The sequence below is a fragment of the Carcharhinus amblyrhynchos genome, chromosome 9 (assembly GCF_965287045.1).
Source record: "Carcharhinus amblyrhynchos chromosome 9, sCarAmb.v2.hapA, whole genome shotgun sequence".
In the NCBI taxonomy this organism is placed as follows: domain Eukaryota; kingdom Metazoa; phylum Chordata; class Chondrichthyes; order Carcharhiniformes; family Carcharhinidae; genus Carcharhinus; species Carcharhinus amblyrhynchos.
The window spans coordinates 110,291,171-110,310,799 of NC_137332.1; the positions used below are offsets into that span (position 1 = coordinate 110,291,171).

The window sequence follows — 19,629 nt, forward strand, 5'->3', positions numbered from 1 at the left end:
TCTCCCCGTCTCTGCGTGGGTTTCCTCCGGGCACTCTGGTTTCCTCCCAAAACAGGTGCGTTGGTTAGGTGCATTGACCCGAACTAGGGGAATTTCTCAGTAACTTCATTGCCGTGTTAATGTAAGCCTTACTTGTGACTAATAAATAAACTTTAAGGGATTCAGTATGCTTGGTTTCGTTGGTCAGAACATTGAATACAGGATTTGGGATGTCTTGTTGAAGTTGTACCTGGCCATTCTTGGAATACTGTGTACAGTTCTGGTCACCGTAATATAGAAAGGATATTATTAAACTAGAAAGAGTGCAGAAAGGATTTACTAGGATGCTACTGGGACTTGATGGTTTGAGTTATAAGGAGAGGCAAGATAGCCTGGGTCTTTTTTTCCCTGGAGCACAGATGGCTGAGGGATGATCTTATAGAGGTCTATAAAATAATGAGGGGTATAGATCAGCTAGATAGTCAACATCTTTTCCCAAAGGTAGGGGAGTCTAAAACTAGAGGGCGTAGGTTTAAACTGGGAAGGGAGAGATACAAAAGGGTCCAGAGGGACAGAGTGGTGGTGAGTATCTGGAACGAGCTGCCAGAGGCGGGTACAATTTTGTCTTTTAAAAAGCATTTAGATAGTCACATGGGTAAGATGGGTAAAGAGAGGTATGGGTCAAATGCTGGCAATTGGGACTAGCTTACTAGTTTTAAAAAAATGGGGCAGCATGGATAAGTTGGGCCAAAGGACCTGTTTCCATGCTGTAAACCTCTATGACTCTATAATTCCGTGCAATATTGCCACAGACTCCAGCAATGCTGTTAACTGGCGCTGCTCCAGTTTTGTAAGCCGTGGTACTGAGTACATGGTGGTTATTTCAATGCAGGAGCAGGGGTGTCTGCAACATAGCCTTGGAGAGGCCACAGCTGGAATATTGTGTGTACTTTTGGTCTCCTTATCTGAGGAAGGGTGTTCTTTTAGAGGGAGTGCAGAGAAGATTTACCAGGGTGATTCCTGGGATGGTGGGACTAACATTCCAGGAGAGATTGAGCCTGTTGGGATTATAGTCACTGAAATTCAGAAGAATAGAATCAAAGAATCCCTACAATGAAGAAAGAGGCCATTCGGCCCATCAAGTCTGCAATGATAACAATCCCACTATGCTCTATCCCTGTAACCCTACATATTTACCCTGCTAATCCCTCTAACCTAAACATCCTGGAACATTGGCCATGCTAAATTGCCCTTTAATCAACCTAACCCCCACATCTTTGGACTGTGGGAGGAAACCCATGCAGACATGGGGAGAATGTGCAAACTCCACACAGACAGTGACCCAAGCCGGGAATCGAGTCCAGGCCCCTGGAGCTGTGAGGCAGGGTGCTAGTCACTGTGCCGCCATGATGGGGGGAATCTCATAGAAATCTTTAATTCTAATAGACTAGGTGTGAGAAGGAAGTTCCTGATACTGGAGGAATCCAGAACCAGGGCCTTCAGTCTGAGGATACAGGATAGATGATTTAGAAGAGAGATGAGGAGAAATTTCTTCATCTGGTGAGCCTGTGGAATTCGCTATCACAGGAAATAGCTGGGGCCAAAATATTGAATGTTTTCAAGATACAGTACTTGAGGTGAAGGGGGATGAAAGGATATCCAAGAATAGGCCAGATCAGGCAATTGAGTTGGATGATCAGTCATGATAATGAATAGTGGAGCAAGTTTGAAGGGCTGAATGGCCTCTTCCTGCTTCCATTTTCTGTGTTTCTATTATTCCTCTGTAGGCAGCATCATGGGCAACATGTAATCCTGAACTTGCCCTAAACTGGCAAGACTTCAGCAATGGGAGTGTTGGCTGTTAAGTGTTTTCTCCATTGGTTACTGTGTGGATAATCCTAACAGAACTGCCTTCATCCTCCCACCGGATTTTTTTTGTGACTCAATTCACCATCACGCACTCCGTGTTGATGCCCTCCATCCAAACCCAGGGCATGCTGGGATATGTAGGAAGATGGGGCTAAATTTTCAGGCGGGTGACCTTGCAGCGAGTTCAGACGAAAGGTCATGGGCCTGAAACATCTGCCATGGCAGATGTTGATCGAGCTACTTCCTGAATCTTTTCTTGGGTATAGATTTCCAGCATCTGATGCATCCTCCTCTTGTTTTTCAATGCAAGTTCAAGCTGCTTCTATTTCGAGTGAGACTTGGCGGGATGCCAAGTGTAGCGTTGGTGCTGGGGAACGCGAGATGTTAACCCCTGGTGTTGTCTTCAACCTTGACTGAGCTGATGGGATTAAATTTTCATTTGTCTGCTGGCTTTATCCACAATGTGCCCTTATAGACACCGATTTAAATTTACTGGGGTCTGAATTGGGGAAACTCACTTTGCCTTTGTTCGTACTTGTTTTTTTTTTGCTTGGTTTAGGATGAGCTGATTTTAGTTTAACCGAACGATGTTGCTTGTACTCGCGGTGCATTTAAGAAGGTCAGGGGTGGTGCAGTGGTTAGCACTACTGCTTCACAGGGGCCCATGTTCGATTCCCGGCTTGGGGCTGTGGGATGTCTGCACATTCTCCCCGTGTCTGCGTGGATTTCTCCCTCTCAATCCAAAAAGACGTGTTGGTAAGGTACATTGGCCATGCTAAATTCTCCCTCCGTGTACCCAAACAGGGGCCGGAGTGTGGCGACTAGGGGATTTTCGCAGTAACATTATTGCAGTGTTAATGTAACCCTACTTGTGATACTAATCATTATACTTAAAAAAAAACCCTTATTCTTAAAATTTTCTTCCTCCTCTCCAATGTCCTTGTCTCCCTCCCCATCTCTGTAGCCTCCTTGAGCCCCACAACCCTCAAACTCTGCATTCCTCCAATAACACTCTGGGAACTTGACACCATCCAGGGCAAAGCAGTCCACTTGATCACCACATCCACTCCCTCCACCACTGATGCTCAGTAGCAGCAGTGTGTACTATCTACAAGAGCAATTCACCAAAGATCCTTAGGAAGCATCTTCCAAACCCAGGACCACTTCCACCTAGAAGGACAAGGGCAACAGATACCTGGGGGATTTCACAGTAATTTCATTGTATTGTTAACGTAAGATTTATTTGTGACTAATAAATAAACTTTAATGTTAAGGTATCTGGGAGCGCCACCACCTGCCAGTTCCCCTCCAAGCTACTCATCATCCTGACTTAGAAATCTATCGCCGTCCTACCCACCAGGGTGGGATTGTGTTCAGTGCAGACTCGATGGGCTGAAGGGCCTCTTTCTGCACTGTAGGGTTCTATGATCTATGAACTAGAGATGGGCAGTAAATGCTGGCCAGCCAGCAACACCCATGTCCCAGGAATGAATGAAAAAACAACCTCCCAACTCTAGGTCATTGGATCTCCCAAATCCTGGAATTCCCTCCCTAATGGCATAGTGGGTCAACCCACAGCATGTGGACTGCAGCGATCCAAGAAGGTAGCTCCCCACCACCTTCTCAAGGCGGCACAATGGTTAGCACTGCTGCTTCACAGCTCCAGGGTCCTGGGTTCGATTCCCGGTTCGGGTCACTGTCTGTGTGGAGTTTGCACGTTCTCCTCGTGTCTGCATGGGTTTCCTCCGGGTGCTCCGGTTTCCTCCCACAGTCCAAAGATGTGCGGGTTAGGTTGATTGGCCATGCTAAGAAATTGCCCGTTAGTATCTAGGGATGCGTAGGTTAGTGGGTATAAATACGTAGGGATATGGGGGTAGGGCCTGGGTGGGATTGTGTTCGGTGCAGACTCGATGGGCCGAAGGGCCTCTTTCTGTACTGTAGGGTTCTATGGTTCTATGAATTAGAAATGGGCAATAATTGCTGGCCAGCCAGTGACACCCATGTGCCAGGAATGAATGAAAAAACATCGTCCCAACTCTAGGTCACTGGATCTCCCAAATCTCTGTTCCAACACCTTACAAGGAGCATGTAGAAAGGATGTTTCCACATGTGAGCTAGTCCAACACTAGGGGGCACTATTTTAAAATTAGGGGGTTGCACTTTTTAGGACAGAGATGAAGAGAAGTGATTTCCCTGTGGGTTGTTTGACTTTGGAATCCACTGCCGCAAAAGGCAGCAGGGAGGTAGATGAGAGTGTAGAATGGGAAACACAAACAGTTCAGCCATGACCTTATCGAATGGTGGAGCAGGATCGAGGGGCTGAATGGCCTCCGTCCGCTCCTACTTGTGCACAGGCTCTAGGCTCTAGAATTTTTCGTCCAGCTATTAACAGTACCTCAGGATTCAGAAAAGAAAGTAAGTTCATGATGGCACAGTGGTTAGCACTGCTGCTTCACAGCACCAAGGACCCAGGTTCAATTCCGGCCTCAAGTGACTGCCTGTGTGGAGTTTGCACACTCTCCCCATGTCTGCATGGGCTTCCGCCCACACTCCAAAGATGTGCCGGTTAGGGGGATTGTCTGTGCTAAATTGCCCCTTAATATCAGAGAGACTAGCAGGATGTGGAGGCCATTCTCCCCATTGAGTCTGTACTGTTACCCAGGTTTATCCCATAACCCCATGATTTGCACCGCTAATCCCTCAAATTTAAGGGACAAATTTAGCAAGGCCAATCCACCTAAGCTGCACATCCCTGGACTGTGGGAGGAAACTGGGGCACCGGGAGGAAGTCCACGCAGACATGTGCAAACTCAATCCCAGATCTCTGGCACTGTGAGGCAACAGTGTTAACCACTGTGCTGCCTTTATTCTATTGATTGCGACCGTTACATTTTCTTAATATATCCAGAGGAGGATGTTCGGAGTTTCGAGTGAGTAGCACGTTACTGGGCTGGGGTTTAGTGGAACTAGCGGTGACCTGGGGGGAGGTTTGCCTGCTGATGTAGGTTGGAGGATCCCATTCCTTTCTGCTAACCAACCCTCAGCCTGCTTAGAGCTGAGACTCTCCTTGTTTGGTCGCGCGCTCGAAGTCACACTGATGTTTTGAGTCATGCTCAATGTGTTCTCTGCATCTGTGCTTACACCATCTGCCACCCCCTCCCCCACCCTGTGCCGCCACTGCAGTAACAGCCTGAAGAGCAAAGTATTCCATATGCTGCACCGGATCATATTCAACACTGAATACCACAGGGAGTGTTAACAGAGGGTGGACCAAAGTGGTGGTAGAGGTGGGTTTTAAGGGGCCCCTCAACGTTTGCTACGGAGAGAGGGAATTCCAGCGACAGAATGAAGTTTGTTTATTAGTCGCAAGTAGGTTTGCATTAATACTGCAATGAAGTTACTGTGAAAATCCCCCAGTCGCCACACTCCTGCGCCTGTTCGCACACACTGAGGGAAAATTTAGCATGGTCAATGCACCCTGATCAGCACACTTTTCGGACTGTGTGAGGAAACCGGAGGACCTGTAGGCATGGGAAGAATGTGGAGTCTGCATGTTCTCCCCGTGTCTGCATGGGTTTTCTCCTGGTGCTCCAGTGTCCTCCTGCAGTCTAAAGATATGCGGGTTAGATACATTGACCATACTAAATTGTTCCTTCGTCTCCCAGGGTGCATAGATTAGAGGGATTAGTGGGGCAAATATGGGGGGTTACAGAGATAAGGCCTAAGTGGGATTGTTGCCAGTATAGACTCAATGGGCCAGATGGCCTCCTTCTGCACTGTATAGTTTCTATGACTTCTATACTGTTCATAGAGTACATAGGAGAGAAGGAAAGGAGAGGATATAGAACATAGTGTTACTGTGGCAGCTAGGGTGTAGAGAAGGATCAGATTAATATATGGTAAGTCCATTCAAAAGTCTGATGGCAGCAGGAAAGAAGCTGTTCTTGAGTTTGGAGTTCTTGGTGCATGTTCTCAGACTTCTGTCAGAAGGTGGTGGAAGAGTGAATGTCCGGGTGGAGTGGGGTCCTCGATTATGCTGGCTGCTTTCCCGAGGGAGCGGGAAAGAGTCAATGGACGGAAGGCTGGTTTGTGTGATGGACTGGGCTACGCTCACAACTCTGTCATTTCTTGCGGTCTTGGGCAGAGCAGGAGCCATGCCAAGCTGTGATAGAGCCAGAAAGGGTGCTTTCTCCGGTGCATCTGTAAAAATTGGTGAGAGTATAGTCAGGGTTGCAGAGATTGTGATCTGCAGTTGGGCTGGAGGGGGCTTAAGAAGGGGCTGTGGGGCAAAAGGGAGGGGTTGGGATTTGAATGCTGGGATGAGAATTCTAAACCTGAGGTCTTGTTGGAGTGCCTCAGTTTCTGCCTCCCCTGTTGTTCTAGCCATCTCTGAGTAACTCTTGCTGTTAATCAGCAACTTTGTCGCAAGTGTGTGTGTGTTGGGGGAGTATTGTGAGGCTCTTGATCCAGTACGGTCAGTGTAATGGGGAGTTAGGAATCCATCACTTATCTGATTCCTAGTGGAGGCTTGAACTTTGCACGGTGATGAGACCCTGGTGTTTTATCGAAGAAGCAGTGATTTATGGGCTGATTCCTCCTCAGGTACCATGTGGTACCATAGGAAGTATCGTTAAAAGCTGTTAAGCTGCACCTTCCACCCACCGCCCTGGATATTCTGTCTCTCAACACAAACACAGTTGTATTTGTATTGAGAGAGTGTTTTATAAACAGCTGACATTGTCATAACCATCACTCCCTGTGTTCCTCCAATGGTCTGATGTCACAAGCACCAAACGACTCGAGAACAGCTTCTTCCCTGTTGCTGTCAGACTTTTGAATGGACCTACCTCGCACTAAGCTGATCTTTCTCTACACCCTAGCTATGACTGTAACACTACATTCTACACTCTCTCCTTTCCTTCTCTATGCTTTGGCTGTAAAGTGCACAAGAAACGATACTTTTCACTGTATACTAATACATGTGACAATAATAAATCAAACCAAATCATTAATCTGCATTGCCTCCCAGACTGACCACACCTGATCCCAAAGCTGAATTTTCATATCGCCAATCGGGATTGAAATGACAGTACGGAGGGAAAAGATTATGGCTGTGTCCCAGGTCCTGAAGTCCCATCTCCATTCCCAGTATGGATTAATTTCAGTAGCATGGGTGTGGGCAGGTCATGACCCCTCCCAACCTCTTAGTGTTTAAATTGGGCAATTATGTTCCCCCTACCCCCCTATGATTTCCTGATTTATACGATCCCTACACTGCAGAAGGAGGCTATTCGGCCCATCAAATGTGCGTTGATTCTCTCTGATAGAGTTCCTTACCCTGGCCCTTTTCCCCCACCCTAACCCTGTAACAGCACACATTTAACATGGCTAGTCCATGAAATCTACACAACGTGAGACACTAAGGGGCAATTTAACAGGGCCAATCCACCAACCTACACATCTTAGTACATTAAGGAGCAATTTAGTATGGCCAATATACCCAACCTACAAATTATGGGACACTAAGAGGCAATTTTGCATGGTCTATCCACCTAACCATTTCCACCTAATGATGGAGGTCATGAACTGTGATCTGAATGTAGAGATTTCCCTGCTTCACAGATAATAATGGGATGCTCAAATGTGCAGATTTTTAACACTTGAGTCTTTCATGGGAGTGGGCGTTGCTGGCTGGCTAGTATTTATTGCCCATCCCTTGTTGCCCTTGAACTAAGTGGCTTGCTAGGCCATTTCAGAGGGCAGTTATGAGTCAACCACATTGCTGTGGCTCTGGAGTTACATGTAGGCCAGACCAGGTAAGGACGGCAGATTTCCTTCCCTAAAGGACATGAGTGAACCAGGCAATCTTTTATGACAATTGAAAACAGTCTCATTTGGTGAAATTTTCCAGCCATTCTCACTGGCGGGATTTACTGGGGATTTTCCCGGATTGTGTACATATACAATCTGCGGCACGGTAGCACAGTGGTTAGCACTGCTGCTTCACACGCCAGGGACCTGGGTTCGATTCCCGGCTTGGGATACTGTCTGTGTGGAGTTTGCACATTCTCCTCGTGTCTGCATGGATTTCCTCTGGGTGCTCCAGTTTCTTATAGCCCAAAGATGTGCGGGGTTGGTTGATTGGCCGTTCTAAAAATTTCCCCTTAGAATCCTGAGATGCGTAGGTTAGAAGGATTAGCAGGTAAATATGTAGGGATATGGGGCTGGGGCCTGGGATTGTGGTCAGTGCAGACTCGATGGGCCAAATGGCCTCTCTCTGCACTGTAGGGATTCTATGATACAACTTCTAACTAGAAGATCTGCCACTGACCAGTGGCGGATCACCTCCATTGCCATGGGGAAGGGATGGAAGAGGGGGTTGGAATCTCGCCCTTGGTCACTATTACTGAGACTAGCTTTCAATTCCAGATTTTACTGATTTGAATTTAGATTCCACCAGCTGCCTTGGTGGAATTTGAACCCATGTCCCAGAACATTAGTCTGGGTCCAGTGGCATTAGCACTACACCGCTGCCTCCACACTGATTATCTGTATCACCCGTAGTTAGAGAAATGGGAAGTGATTATATTTTTCTCCGATGGCTTATGTTGTTATGAATTTGGTTTGAATTAGTAATAGATCAAAATTTACAAAGAGATTGTTGCAGGGCCCAGTGTGAATATATGGGTGGAGGGAGTGTAAGGTTGAGTATGCAGCACTGGGTTTGAGGATAGATTTGGGGAGAGAAGGGTAGGTGGTGTAAAACCATCCTGCATTGCTCTATTGCTCCGAATTTCTAACATTCTCATCAGAATCAGCCTGTTTTTAAAAATTTAATTTGTGGAACATGGGTGTCGCAGGCTGGCCACTGTTCGTTACCCATCCCTGGTTGTCCGAGGGCAGTTGCAAGTCAACCATCTTGCTGTGGTTCTGGAGTCACGTGTAGGCCAGACCGGATAAGGACGACAGATTTCCTTCCCTCAAGGATACGAGTGAACCAGATGGGTTTTCTGACAGTCGACAATGGTTTTGTGGTCATCATAGCACTGCTGCCTCACAGCGCCAAGGACCCGGGTTCAATTCCGGCCTCAGGTCACTGTTTGTGTGGAGTTTGCACATTCTCCCCGTGTCTGCGAGGGTTTCCACCCACAATCCAAAGATGTGTGGGTTAGGTTGATTGGCCATGCTAAATTAACCCTCATGTCAGGGGGATTAACAGGGTAAATGTGAGGGATTGCAGGAATGGGGCCTGGGTGGGATTGGGGTAGGTGCAGACTCGATGGGCCAAATGGCCTCCTTCTGCACTGTAGGGATTCTATGATTAAACTTTTAAATTCCAGATTATTTTTATTGAATTCAAAATATCGCCATTTGCCATGGCAAGATTCGAACACAGGTCCCCAGATCTTACTTGAGGTCTCTAGATTATTAATTCATTAACTCACTGCGGGCCAATTGAGACCCATTACTCGTTGGGCCGAAGGGCCTGTTTCCCATGCTGTGTTGTTCTTTGTTCTTTAAAATTTCCCAATCCTCTAGTTTTCCACTAATCTTTGCCTCTTTGTTTGCATTTTGTTTCAATTTGATACCCTCGATGCTGCCACCTCCCCAAAATGCCCTCATCAGACTATAACCCACTGGCTCCAACTTTCCATCCGTGGGAATTAATAATCTACTTTAATATTCCACGCCGGCAGGCTGCACTATCCCAAGGTGCCGGGTCTATTCCAATGGCCTCGCTCGTCCCTCTGTGTTTGCTTTTAATAAGTTTACGTGAAGCTGGGCTTCGTCACTCTGATGTGGGTATGCCGGCGTTGGACTGGCGTAAACACAGTAAAAAGTCTGACCTGAAAGCAAGAAGTGGGAGTGTGGGGATAGCCCTGGCGAGATGTTCGTCTTCATCAATGATATGTTGAAGACTCCGGAGAAGATGTCGTAGCTTCTCCGCTCCGGGGAAGTACTGGACGACGAAGGGTACTCTGTCCACTGTGTCCTGTGTTTGCCTTCTGAGGAGATCATAGGTTGGACTAAAACCTGGTGTTGTCAGACTTTTTACTTCGTCACTCTGCCCAGTTGAACGCTTGACTCTGACAGGCCGCATCTGCCTTGCGGAGCGGCACTCGGCTCCCGGCCCTCGAGGGGCAATCAACTCTTATGCACAGAATTCAACCGGGGAGACCTGTGAGAGGCAGAGCACAGTAAAAAGTCTGACAACACCAGGTTTTAGTCCAACCGATTTATTTGATAATAGACTCTCAAGCTTTCGGGGTTAGTCCCTTCGTCAGGTGAATCACTAACCCCGAAAGCTTGTGAGTCTATTATCAAATAAGTCGGTTGGACTAAAACCTGGTGTTGTCAGACTTTTTACTGTGTTTATGCCAGTCCAACGCCAGCATTCCCACATCATGAACACCAGAACAATCAGCCTGTCTCTCTGGGAGAGGGGGAGACTGCCTTGTTTTGTCTTCAGCGCTCTTGAATTTGCGGGGGAGGGGGGGGGTCTCACAAGTGGCTGATGCTTGGGAGCAGTTGTACAGGGCATTGGTGAGGCCATACTTGAAGCACAGATTTGATTTATTATTGTCACGTGTATTAGGATGCATTGAAAAGTATTGTTTCTTACGTGCTATACAGACAAAGCTTTACTGTTCGCAAGAGACTCACAAAATTCTAACAGGACTAGACAGAGTAGATGTTCCTGATGATGGGGGTTGTCTAGAACCAGGGGTCACAGCCTGAGGATTTGGGGTAAATTGTTTTGTACTGAGGTGAGGAGACATTTCTTCACCTAAAGAGTGGTGAGCATGTGGAATTCAATATCACGGGAAGTGGTTGATGCCAAAACATTGAATGTATAGAACAGGTGGCCGGATAAAGCACTTGGGGTAAACGGGATCAAGGTTATGGGGAGAAAGCAGGATTAGGCTATTAAGTTGGACCATCAGTGATGAATGGCGGGGCAGGCTTGAAGGGCCGAATGGCCTCCTCCTGCTCCTCCTATCTTCTATGTTGCAATGTTAAAAGTACGTAGGGGAGAAGGAAAGGAGAGGGTACAGAATGTCATGTTACAGCCAGAGCTAGGGTGCAGGGAAAGATCAGCTTAATAGAAGATAGGGTCCATTCAAGAGTCTGAAGGCAGCAGGGAGGAAACTGTCCTTGAGTTAGTTGGTACATGACTTCAAACTTTTGTATCTTTTTCCCAACAGAGGAGAGAATGTCCGGGGTGCGTAGGTCTGCTGGCTGCTTTCCTGAGGCAGCGGGAAGTGTAGACTAGTTTCGATGTACCAGTATTGGGTTCTCCCCGTTCCCTTCCCCCACAACCACTGGTGGTTAAAGGTCCTTTAGACAGTGTTTTAGCTGAGTAATGGGGTTAGCTGTGGCTCTGCTGGTTGCATTCTGATCTCTTGACTCGACCAAGTTCATGGGGTTCAAGTCCCACTCCAGTTCCCCAGAGTGCTGCGCGGGGATCCTGACTGCTCCCTCAGCTAGATATATAGACCCAATGGTGCTATTCAGAGGAAAAAAAACAGGGGAAGGGAAGGGTGTGAGAGGGTTAATTAAGCATAGCCTCAACCGATCTCATATGAACGTGCGTACACACCGTTAGAGACAGGGGATTATTAAAGTGTGTTTATGGGATCTTGCTGTGCAAAAGCCTGGGTACCATGAATCGTGCATTACATCACTCACCGCACTATGTAAAATTGTTTTCTTGCTGCACTTGTTGTGTTTTTAAAGTCTGTGGATTGAGAGGGGGAGAGGCTTTCTTTAGGTCCTGGGAAGTAATAAGAGCTTACTTTTCAATATAGAAATGATGCAAGGGCACAAACAGGCCACTTAGAGCTCTATGGCATCGAACAAACGTCCGGCGTAATGACCACGTTGGTAATGATCTTCAAACTGAGGGGAGACAGACTGACAGACTGTGGCTGCCTAACTGCTGTCGAGTGCGGGAGCACGGGAGGGCTGAGTTTAAATGGTATTGTGTGCGGCGTGCCAAGTCCTCCTCCTGCTTTCCATTGTCTGTCTATTATTTCTGTCGACTGAGGCAGAGGGTGTGTTGTGAGCAGCTGCTTCACATTGAGAATCAGCTGATAAACAGCAGGCTTTCCCTTGGGGAATGTGGTGCAGCTTTTAGCTGCCTTTTTCTAAAACACGCAATTACACACGTTCCCCCCCCCCCCCCACACACATATATGCATGCACACACACACACATATATGCATGCACACACACACACATATATGCATGCACACACACACACATATATGCATGCACACACACATATATGCATGCACACACACATATATGCATGCACACACACACATATATGCATGCACACACACACACATATATGCATGCACACACACATATATGCATGCACACACACATATATGCATGCACACACACACACATATATGCATGCACACACACACATATATATATATATACATGCATACACACACATATATATATACATGCATACACACACATATATGCATGCATGCATACACACATATATGCATGCATGCATACACACATATATGCATGCATGCATACACACATATATGCATGCATGCATACACACATATGCATGCATGCATACACACACATATATGCATGCATACACACACACATATATGCATGCATACACACACATATATGCATGCATGCATACACACACACGCATATATGCATGCATACATATATGTTTACGTGTGTATCTGTGTATATTACATGCACAAATGCATACATAGATGTACATACACAGTATGCAGATACATATCTTCGCATGTGCACATACACACACTTATACATGCACACATTTTTACGCACACCCAAATGCTTGTGCCCATTTCTACATGCATGTACGTATGCACATGCATGGAAACTGGAAGTTGGTCAAATTGCTTTGTTGATGTCTCTGAGCTGCAGAGCATGCAGACTTCAGCTAAAGGATTTATTCATTCATGGTACACGGATGTCGCTGGCTGCCTCGGGCGGCTCAGTAGCACAGCTGCCTCACAGCACCAGGGCCCTAGGTTCGATTCCCAGCTTGGATCACTGTCCTGTGCGGAATCTGCATGTTCTCCCCATGTCTGCATGGGTTTCCTCTGGGTGCTCCAATTTCCTCCCACAGCCTGAAAGACACACTGGTTAGATGCGCTGGCCATGCTAAATTCTCCCCCAAACAGGCGCCAGAGCGTAGCGACTAGCATATTTTCACAGTAAGTTTATTTCTGTGTTCAAATAAGCCTACTTGTGAACAAGGACAGTTGAGAGTCAGCCACATTGTCTGACTCTGGAGTCACATGTAGACCAGAATCGCCAAGGACAGCAGATTTCCTTCCCTAGTGAACTAGATGAGCTTTTTCCGACAAATGACAATTTCACGGTCATCAGTAGAATCTTAATTCCAGATTTTTTTTTATTGAATTCGAATTCTACCATCTGCTGTGGTGGGATTCGAACCGGGGTCCCCAGAACATTAGCTAAGTTTCCAGATTAACAGTCTTGTGATAATATCACAAGTGTTATGTGTTAATATCCTATCTTGTTCTGTATAACACAGTAAAAAGTCTGACAACACCAGGTTTTAGTCCAACCGATTTATTTGATAATAGACTCACAAGCTTTCGGGGTTAGCCCCTTCGTCAGGTGAATGGAGAGTTCTGGCCTCAGACAGAGCATATAAAGCACAGACAGTTTAGAGATTACTGATTAGAATGCAAATCTTTACACCTAACCTGCTGTTCAAGACCTGAAGTGGCGGACAATGTGAGTGGAAGGAGCACTGATCACAGGTTACAGAGATGTGTATTGTCTCCAGACAGTACAGTAAGTGAGGTTTTGCAAACCCAGGCAAGTCACGGGGGTTACAGATAGTGCAACATGAACCCAAGACCCCTGTTGAGACCGTCCTCGTGTGCGGAACTTGGCTATCAGTCTCTGTTCAGCGACTCTGCGCTGCCGTGTGTCGTGAAGGCCACCTTGGAGAATGCTTACCCGAAGGTCAGAGGCTGAATGCCCGTGACCACTGAAGTGTTCGCCAACAGGGAGGGAACAGTCTTGCCTGGTGATTGTCGAGCGATGTTCATTCATCCGTTGTCGTAGCGTCTGCATGGTCTCCCCAATGTACCATGCTTCGGGACATCCTTTCTTGCAACGTATCAGGTAGACAATGTTGGCCGAGTTGCAAGAGTATTTACCGTGTACCTGGTGGATGGTATTCTCACGTGTGATGATGGTATCCATGTCTATGATCTGGCATGTCTTGCAGAGGTTGCTGTGGCAGGATTGTGTGGTATTGTGGTCACTGTTCTCCTGTGAAGGCTGGGTAGTTTGCTGCGAACAATGGTCTATGCTCTGTCTGAGGCCAGTACTCTCCATTCACCTGACGAAGGGGCTAACCCCGAAAGCTTGTGAGTCTATTATCAAATAAATCGGTTGGACTAAAACCTGGTGTTGTCAGACTTTTTACTGTGTTTACGCCAGTCCAACGCCAGCATACCCACATCCTGTATAACACATGCAGAGGATATTGAGTGAAGAAGTCCTACTTAGTCCGGGCATAGAATGAAGGCCTCAAATTTGGGAAGTCGGTGGGCCAATGGATAACTGGAGGGTGAGAAATAAGAATAGTTTGCTTTAAGTTCTAGCCAACAAAAATTCAAAACACATTTAGTTTTTAAAGAACAGGATAGACTTAAATTGGTAACTGTTGTCGTGGTACTGTCTCGTGGTATATGTTGCCTGTTCCATTACGCAATAATGCTTCCTGTACATAAGTTTATAATAGCCACTCTTAAATTAAACTCATTTCGTTTATGACTCAGATTGGTGTCAGAGGTTTACAGTGTGGAAACAGGCCCTTTGGCCCAACTTATCCATGCCATCCTTTCATTTTGAAACCTCTAAGCTAGTCCCAATTGCCTGCATTTGGCCCATGTCCTGCTATGCCCATCTTACCCATGTAACTCTCTAAATGTTTTTTAAAAGACAAAATTGTACCTGTCTCTATTACTACCTCTGGCAGCTTGTCCCAGACACTTACCCTCCTCTGTATGAAAAAATTGTCCATCTGGACCTTTTGAGTTTCTCCCCTCTCACCTTAAACCCAAGTCCTCTAGTTTTAGACTTCCCTACCTTTGGGAAAAGATATTGACTATCTACCTTTATATATGTCACTCATTATTTTATAGACCTCTAAGTAGAGCCAGGCAGATGAAGTCTATGCTTTTGTGGTGCTACTGTGCCATTAACAAATGTATACTTTAATTATATTCTCTGCAGTTATAAGCAGCTTTGTAAATTTTGCCTGATTAGATGTCCATTTCTTGCTGCCTAAATGGCTTTTGTTTATTTTTACTCTGGGCCTAATGCACTTCCTGAGAGTTTATAATCTTTTGAGTTGTGGTGGGAAGAATGATTAACTGTATAGGTGGGACAGTTTATCCTCCAAGAGTTGTTTCCCTTCTGGCTGCTGGCTAGATAGAAGGTGTTTTGACTTCAGGTTGGAATGTAGTGTTCTGTCTTTCTTTATCTGGTATTTTGGGAAACTGTTCTGACTTCAAGCTTGCGGGTGTGTGTCAAGAAAGCTGCAAAATCCAACAACAAAATGTGAGCATAAGAGCTTCCTGTGCTAATTCCAGCAATGGTGTTTGTTTAAGGGACTTGTTTGGTTAGAACAGTGCATTTAGTTGTTAAGGTTTATACAATATCTTGTTTTATTTTTCTTGTTTGTGACTGGTAAACGGTATTGCTGTTTTCTTTCTATGTGTTAACCGTATCATATAAACTTTGGAAAATCTCAGCAGGTCTGGCAGCATCTGTAAGGAGAGAAAAGAGCTAACGTCCCAAGTCCAGATGTCCCCTTTGTCAAAACTGGATTATAAAGCTGGTCATCTGGACTCGAAACATCAGCTCTTCTCTCCTCTTACAGATGCTGCCAGATCTGCTGAGATTATCCAGCATTTTCTCTTTTGGTTTCAGATTCCAGCATCCGCAGTAATTTGCTTTTATTACTTAAATAAACTTTGTTTGATAAAAGCTCCCTAGAGGGTCATTTGTATCATACCTACGGTGAAGCATCTTATGCTTACCTTAGCCAAATTCAAAAGTGCAAATCCTATGGTCTAGGCTGATGTCATAAAATACCTTGGAATTTCTGACCTGGATGATAACAGTGTCAATATGCATAGAAACAATGGAAGATAGGGGAGGCCATTCAGCCCTACGAGCCTGCTCCGCCATTCATCATGATCATGGCTGTTCATCCAACTCAATAGCCTTATCCTGCTTTCTCCCCATAAACTTGGATCCCATTCACCCCAATATCTAGTCACCGTTTGATGACTGGGATGAGGTGCCTGGTGTCAACTGCGGTGGGACGGTGGGGGGCAGTGCGGGGAGAGTAATGGAATGATTCTCCAACAGGGGCCAGAGAACTGGAAAATCAGCCAATGTTCTCACTCCACAGCACTGTTTAATATACCTTCCTTGCAAAGCAATCGCCATGCGTGCATGCATGTCCAAGTATAAGCATCGAATCATAGAACCCTACAGTGCAGAAAGAGGCCCTTTGGCCCATCAAGTCTGCATGGACCACAATCCCACCCAGGCCCTATCCCCATATCCCTACAAATTTACCCACTTATCTCTCTAACCTATGCATCCCAGGACCCTAAGTGGCAATTTAGAATGGCCAATCAACCTAACTTGCACATCTTTGGACTGTGGGAGGAAACTAGAGCACCTGGAGGAAACCCACGCAGACACAAGGAGAATGTGCAAACTCCACACAGACAGTGACCCGAGCTGGGATTCGAACCCAGGTCCCTGGAGCTGTGAAGTAGCAGTGCTAACCACTGTGCAGTCTCTTCAGAAGTGGCTAAATCACCAGGCCTGGGTGAAATGAATGTCAAACAGCATGGTGACACAATGGTTAGCGCTACTGTCTCACAGCGCCAGGGACCTGGGTTCGATTCCCAGCTTGGGAAGTGTGGAGTTGCACATTCTCCCCATAACTGTGTGGGTTTCATCCGCGAGGTCCGGTTTCCTTCCACACTCCAAAGATGTGCGGGTGAGGTGGATTGGCCGTGATAAATTGCCCCTTCATGTCAGGGGGGCTAGCTAAGGTAAATGCATGGTGTTATGGGGATAGGGCCTGGATGGGATTGTGGTCGGTGCAGACTCGATGGGCTGAATGGCCTCTTTCTGCACTGTAGGGATTCTATAAGGGCGAAGAGAAATGAGGGAGATTGCAGTGGGGGCTCTGACCATCACTTTCTAGCCCCCTGTCATTGCGGGCGTGGTGTCAGAGGGCTGGAGAACCTGGACTTAATGATTTTGCTGTTGTTCGGAAAGTGGAAATGGGATAAATGAAGTAATCGCACAGGACCGCCAGCCTAACCTTGGGTGGTGGACAAATTTGTCAAAAAACTTCTCGGTTCGAGAAGTTCAGATGAACAGTCAGCGTGGACTTGTTAATGGAAGGTCACATCTAACTCGTGTGAGGGGGGTAACGAGGGTGGTACATTTCTTATAAGTGTAGACACTTAGTAAGGAGGCTTTTGGCAAGTTCTGCCTCGTCAGAAAAGTAGAAACCCATGCGATCCAAGGAGGATCCAAAGATGTGCGGGTTAGGTGGATTGGCCATACTAAATTGCCCCTCAGTGTCAGGGGGGGTTAGCAGAGTATCTAAGTGAGAGTATGGAGATGGGGTTCGAGTGGGATTGTGGTCGGTGCAGACTAGATGGGCTGAATGGCCACCTCCTGCACTATAGGGATTCTATGGTTGCCCATGCTAACTTGTCCCTGAGTGTCCCAAAGATGTGTAGGTTACAATGTTGACTCACCTGATGAAGGAGCAGTGCTCCGATACCAAATAAACCTGTTGGACTTTAACCTGGTGCTGTGAGGCTTCTTATAGTGTTAAAACAGAAAGTCCGCCGGGATCTAATCGGACTTTCTGACATATTTTGGGGTTTCTGCCCTGGGGCCCGAGCATGCTAGAAGCGCATTAAACTTTTGTTACATCGCAGCGACAGCACTGCCAAGAATTGTGGCTGGCACACCGCAGGGAGCGCACGGGTGAGGGTCCGGGGGAGATTTGCAGAGGAGAAGGAAAGATCGGGCTGGCTGGAGCGGTTACGGGAGGCTGAAGGGGGGGTTTAATTCAGAGGGCTGGACAAAATGGAGAGGAAGATCCCACTTCCCTGACAGATCAACAACACGGGGAGCTTAGATTTAAACTGATGTGAAATCGAGAAATCTTTCACTAATTTGGGTGGGGGGGGGGGGGCGGGATCTGGACCTCGCTGAGTGGGTGGTAGAGGCAGAATGTCTTGTATTTAAAAAGTATTTGGATGCACTTGAAAATTTGGTAACCCAGTAGGCTCCGGACCAAGAGCTGGAACGTGACACTCTTTTGGCCAGCAGAGATATAGTGGGCTGAGCGGCCTCCCTCCATCCTTGAATCTCCCATCAGTCTAACTTAACTCTCTTAAATGTTTTGGCCTTCTCGTATCTGGCAGGATGGGACCAGTGGGGAGGAAAAGAAGAGAAGGACGAACAGCTTTGCTGCTTTTTCAGCATCTCTATCAGCTGCTGTGTTTCTGTAATGCCCCAGCAGCAAAACCATCTCCTTTTATTTCCCAATAAAACCTTAATTGGCAGCAGAAATGCTGACTGATCCCACAGGAGCATTAGGGAAGGCTGAACTTAAGAGTGAGCAATTTGTCTCAATGAAAGAGGTTGCCTCTCTAAAGAGGGCATCTATATTTCATAGAATCATAGAATCCCTCCAGTGCAAAAGGAAGCCATTTGGCCCATCGAGTTTGCACTGATAGCAATCCCACCCAGGTCCTATCTACGTAACTGCACTTATTTACTCCGCTGGGGGAACTGACATTGAGGGGAAATTTAGCATGACCAATCAACCTAACCCACACACCTTTGGACTGTGGGAGGAAATCGGAGCCCCCAGAGGAAACCCACACAGACACGGGGAGAAACTCCACACAATTACCCCAGGCTGGACTTGAACCTGGTCTCTGGCGCTGTGAGGGAGCATTGCTAACCACTGTGCCACCTGAATGCAACTTTGTATGTTCATATCGACACATATGTAGAAACATATAATAGGAATAGAATGTTTACTGCAATTTTATAGGGTGTTGGTGAGGACACACTTGGAGTATTGTGTGCAGTTTTGGTGTCCGTATCTGAGGAAGGATGTCCTTGCTATAGAAGGAATACTGCGAAGGTTTACCAGGCTGATTCCTGGGATTCCAGGTCTATCATATGAGGAGAGATTAAATTGGTTAGGATTATATTCACTGGACTTCAGAAGAGTGAGAGGGGATCTCATAGACACTTATAAAATTCTACCAGAATTTCTACAGTGCAGAAGGAGGCCATTCAGCCCATCGAGCCTGCAGCAACAACAATCCCACCCAGGCCCTATTCCCAGGGTAGATTCAGAAAGAGCGTTCCTGATGGTGGGGCAAGTCCAGAATTAGAGAGTGGGGGGGGGGGGGGGGGGGGGTCATAGTTTGAGGATAAGGGGTAAACCTTCTAGTTTGGAGGTGAGGAAAATATGGGCGGCACGGTAGCACAGTGGTTAGCACTGCTGCTTTACAGCTCCAGGGTCCTGGGTTCGATTCCCGGCTCGGGTCACTGTCTGTGTGGTTTGTACATTCTCCTCATGTCTGCGTGGGTTTCCTCCGGGTGCTCCTGTTTCCTCCCACAGTCCAAAGATGCGCGGGTTAGGTTGATTGG

At 46.7% G+C, this 19,629-nt stretch overlaps 1 protein-coding gene across 3 annotated transcripts in view; it reads left to right on the top strand.

Annotated features, from left to right (window-relative positions):
- The window catches only part of LOC145348550 (N(G),N(G)-dimethylarginine dimethylaminohydrolase 1-like), an 85,282-nt gene that overhangs the window by 43,091 nt on the left and 22,562 nt on the right, over positions 1-19,629 (top strand). The window contains exon 1 of one of the 3 annotated variants that reach the window (XM_080196741.1): positions 11,716-11,827. The exons of the other annotated variants lie outside the window; for them this stretch is intronic. Coding sequence (XP_080052867.1) covers positions 11,825-11,827 — 3 coding nt within the window. The 5' untranslated portion in view covers positions 11,716-11,824. Of the gene's footprint in view, positions 1-11,715; positions 11,828-19,629 lie in introns of those variants that run through there. 3 annotated transcript variants of the gene reach the window in all.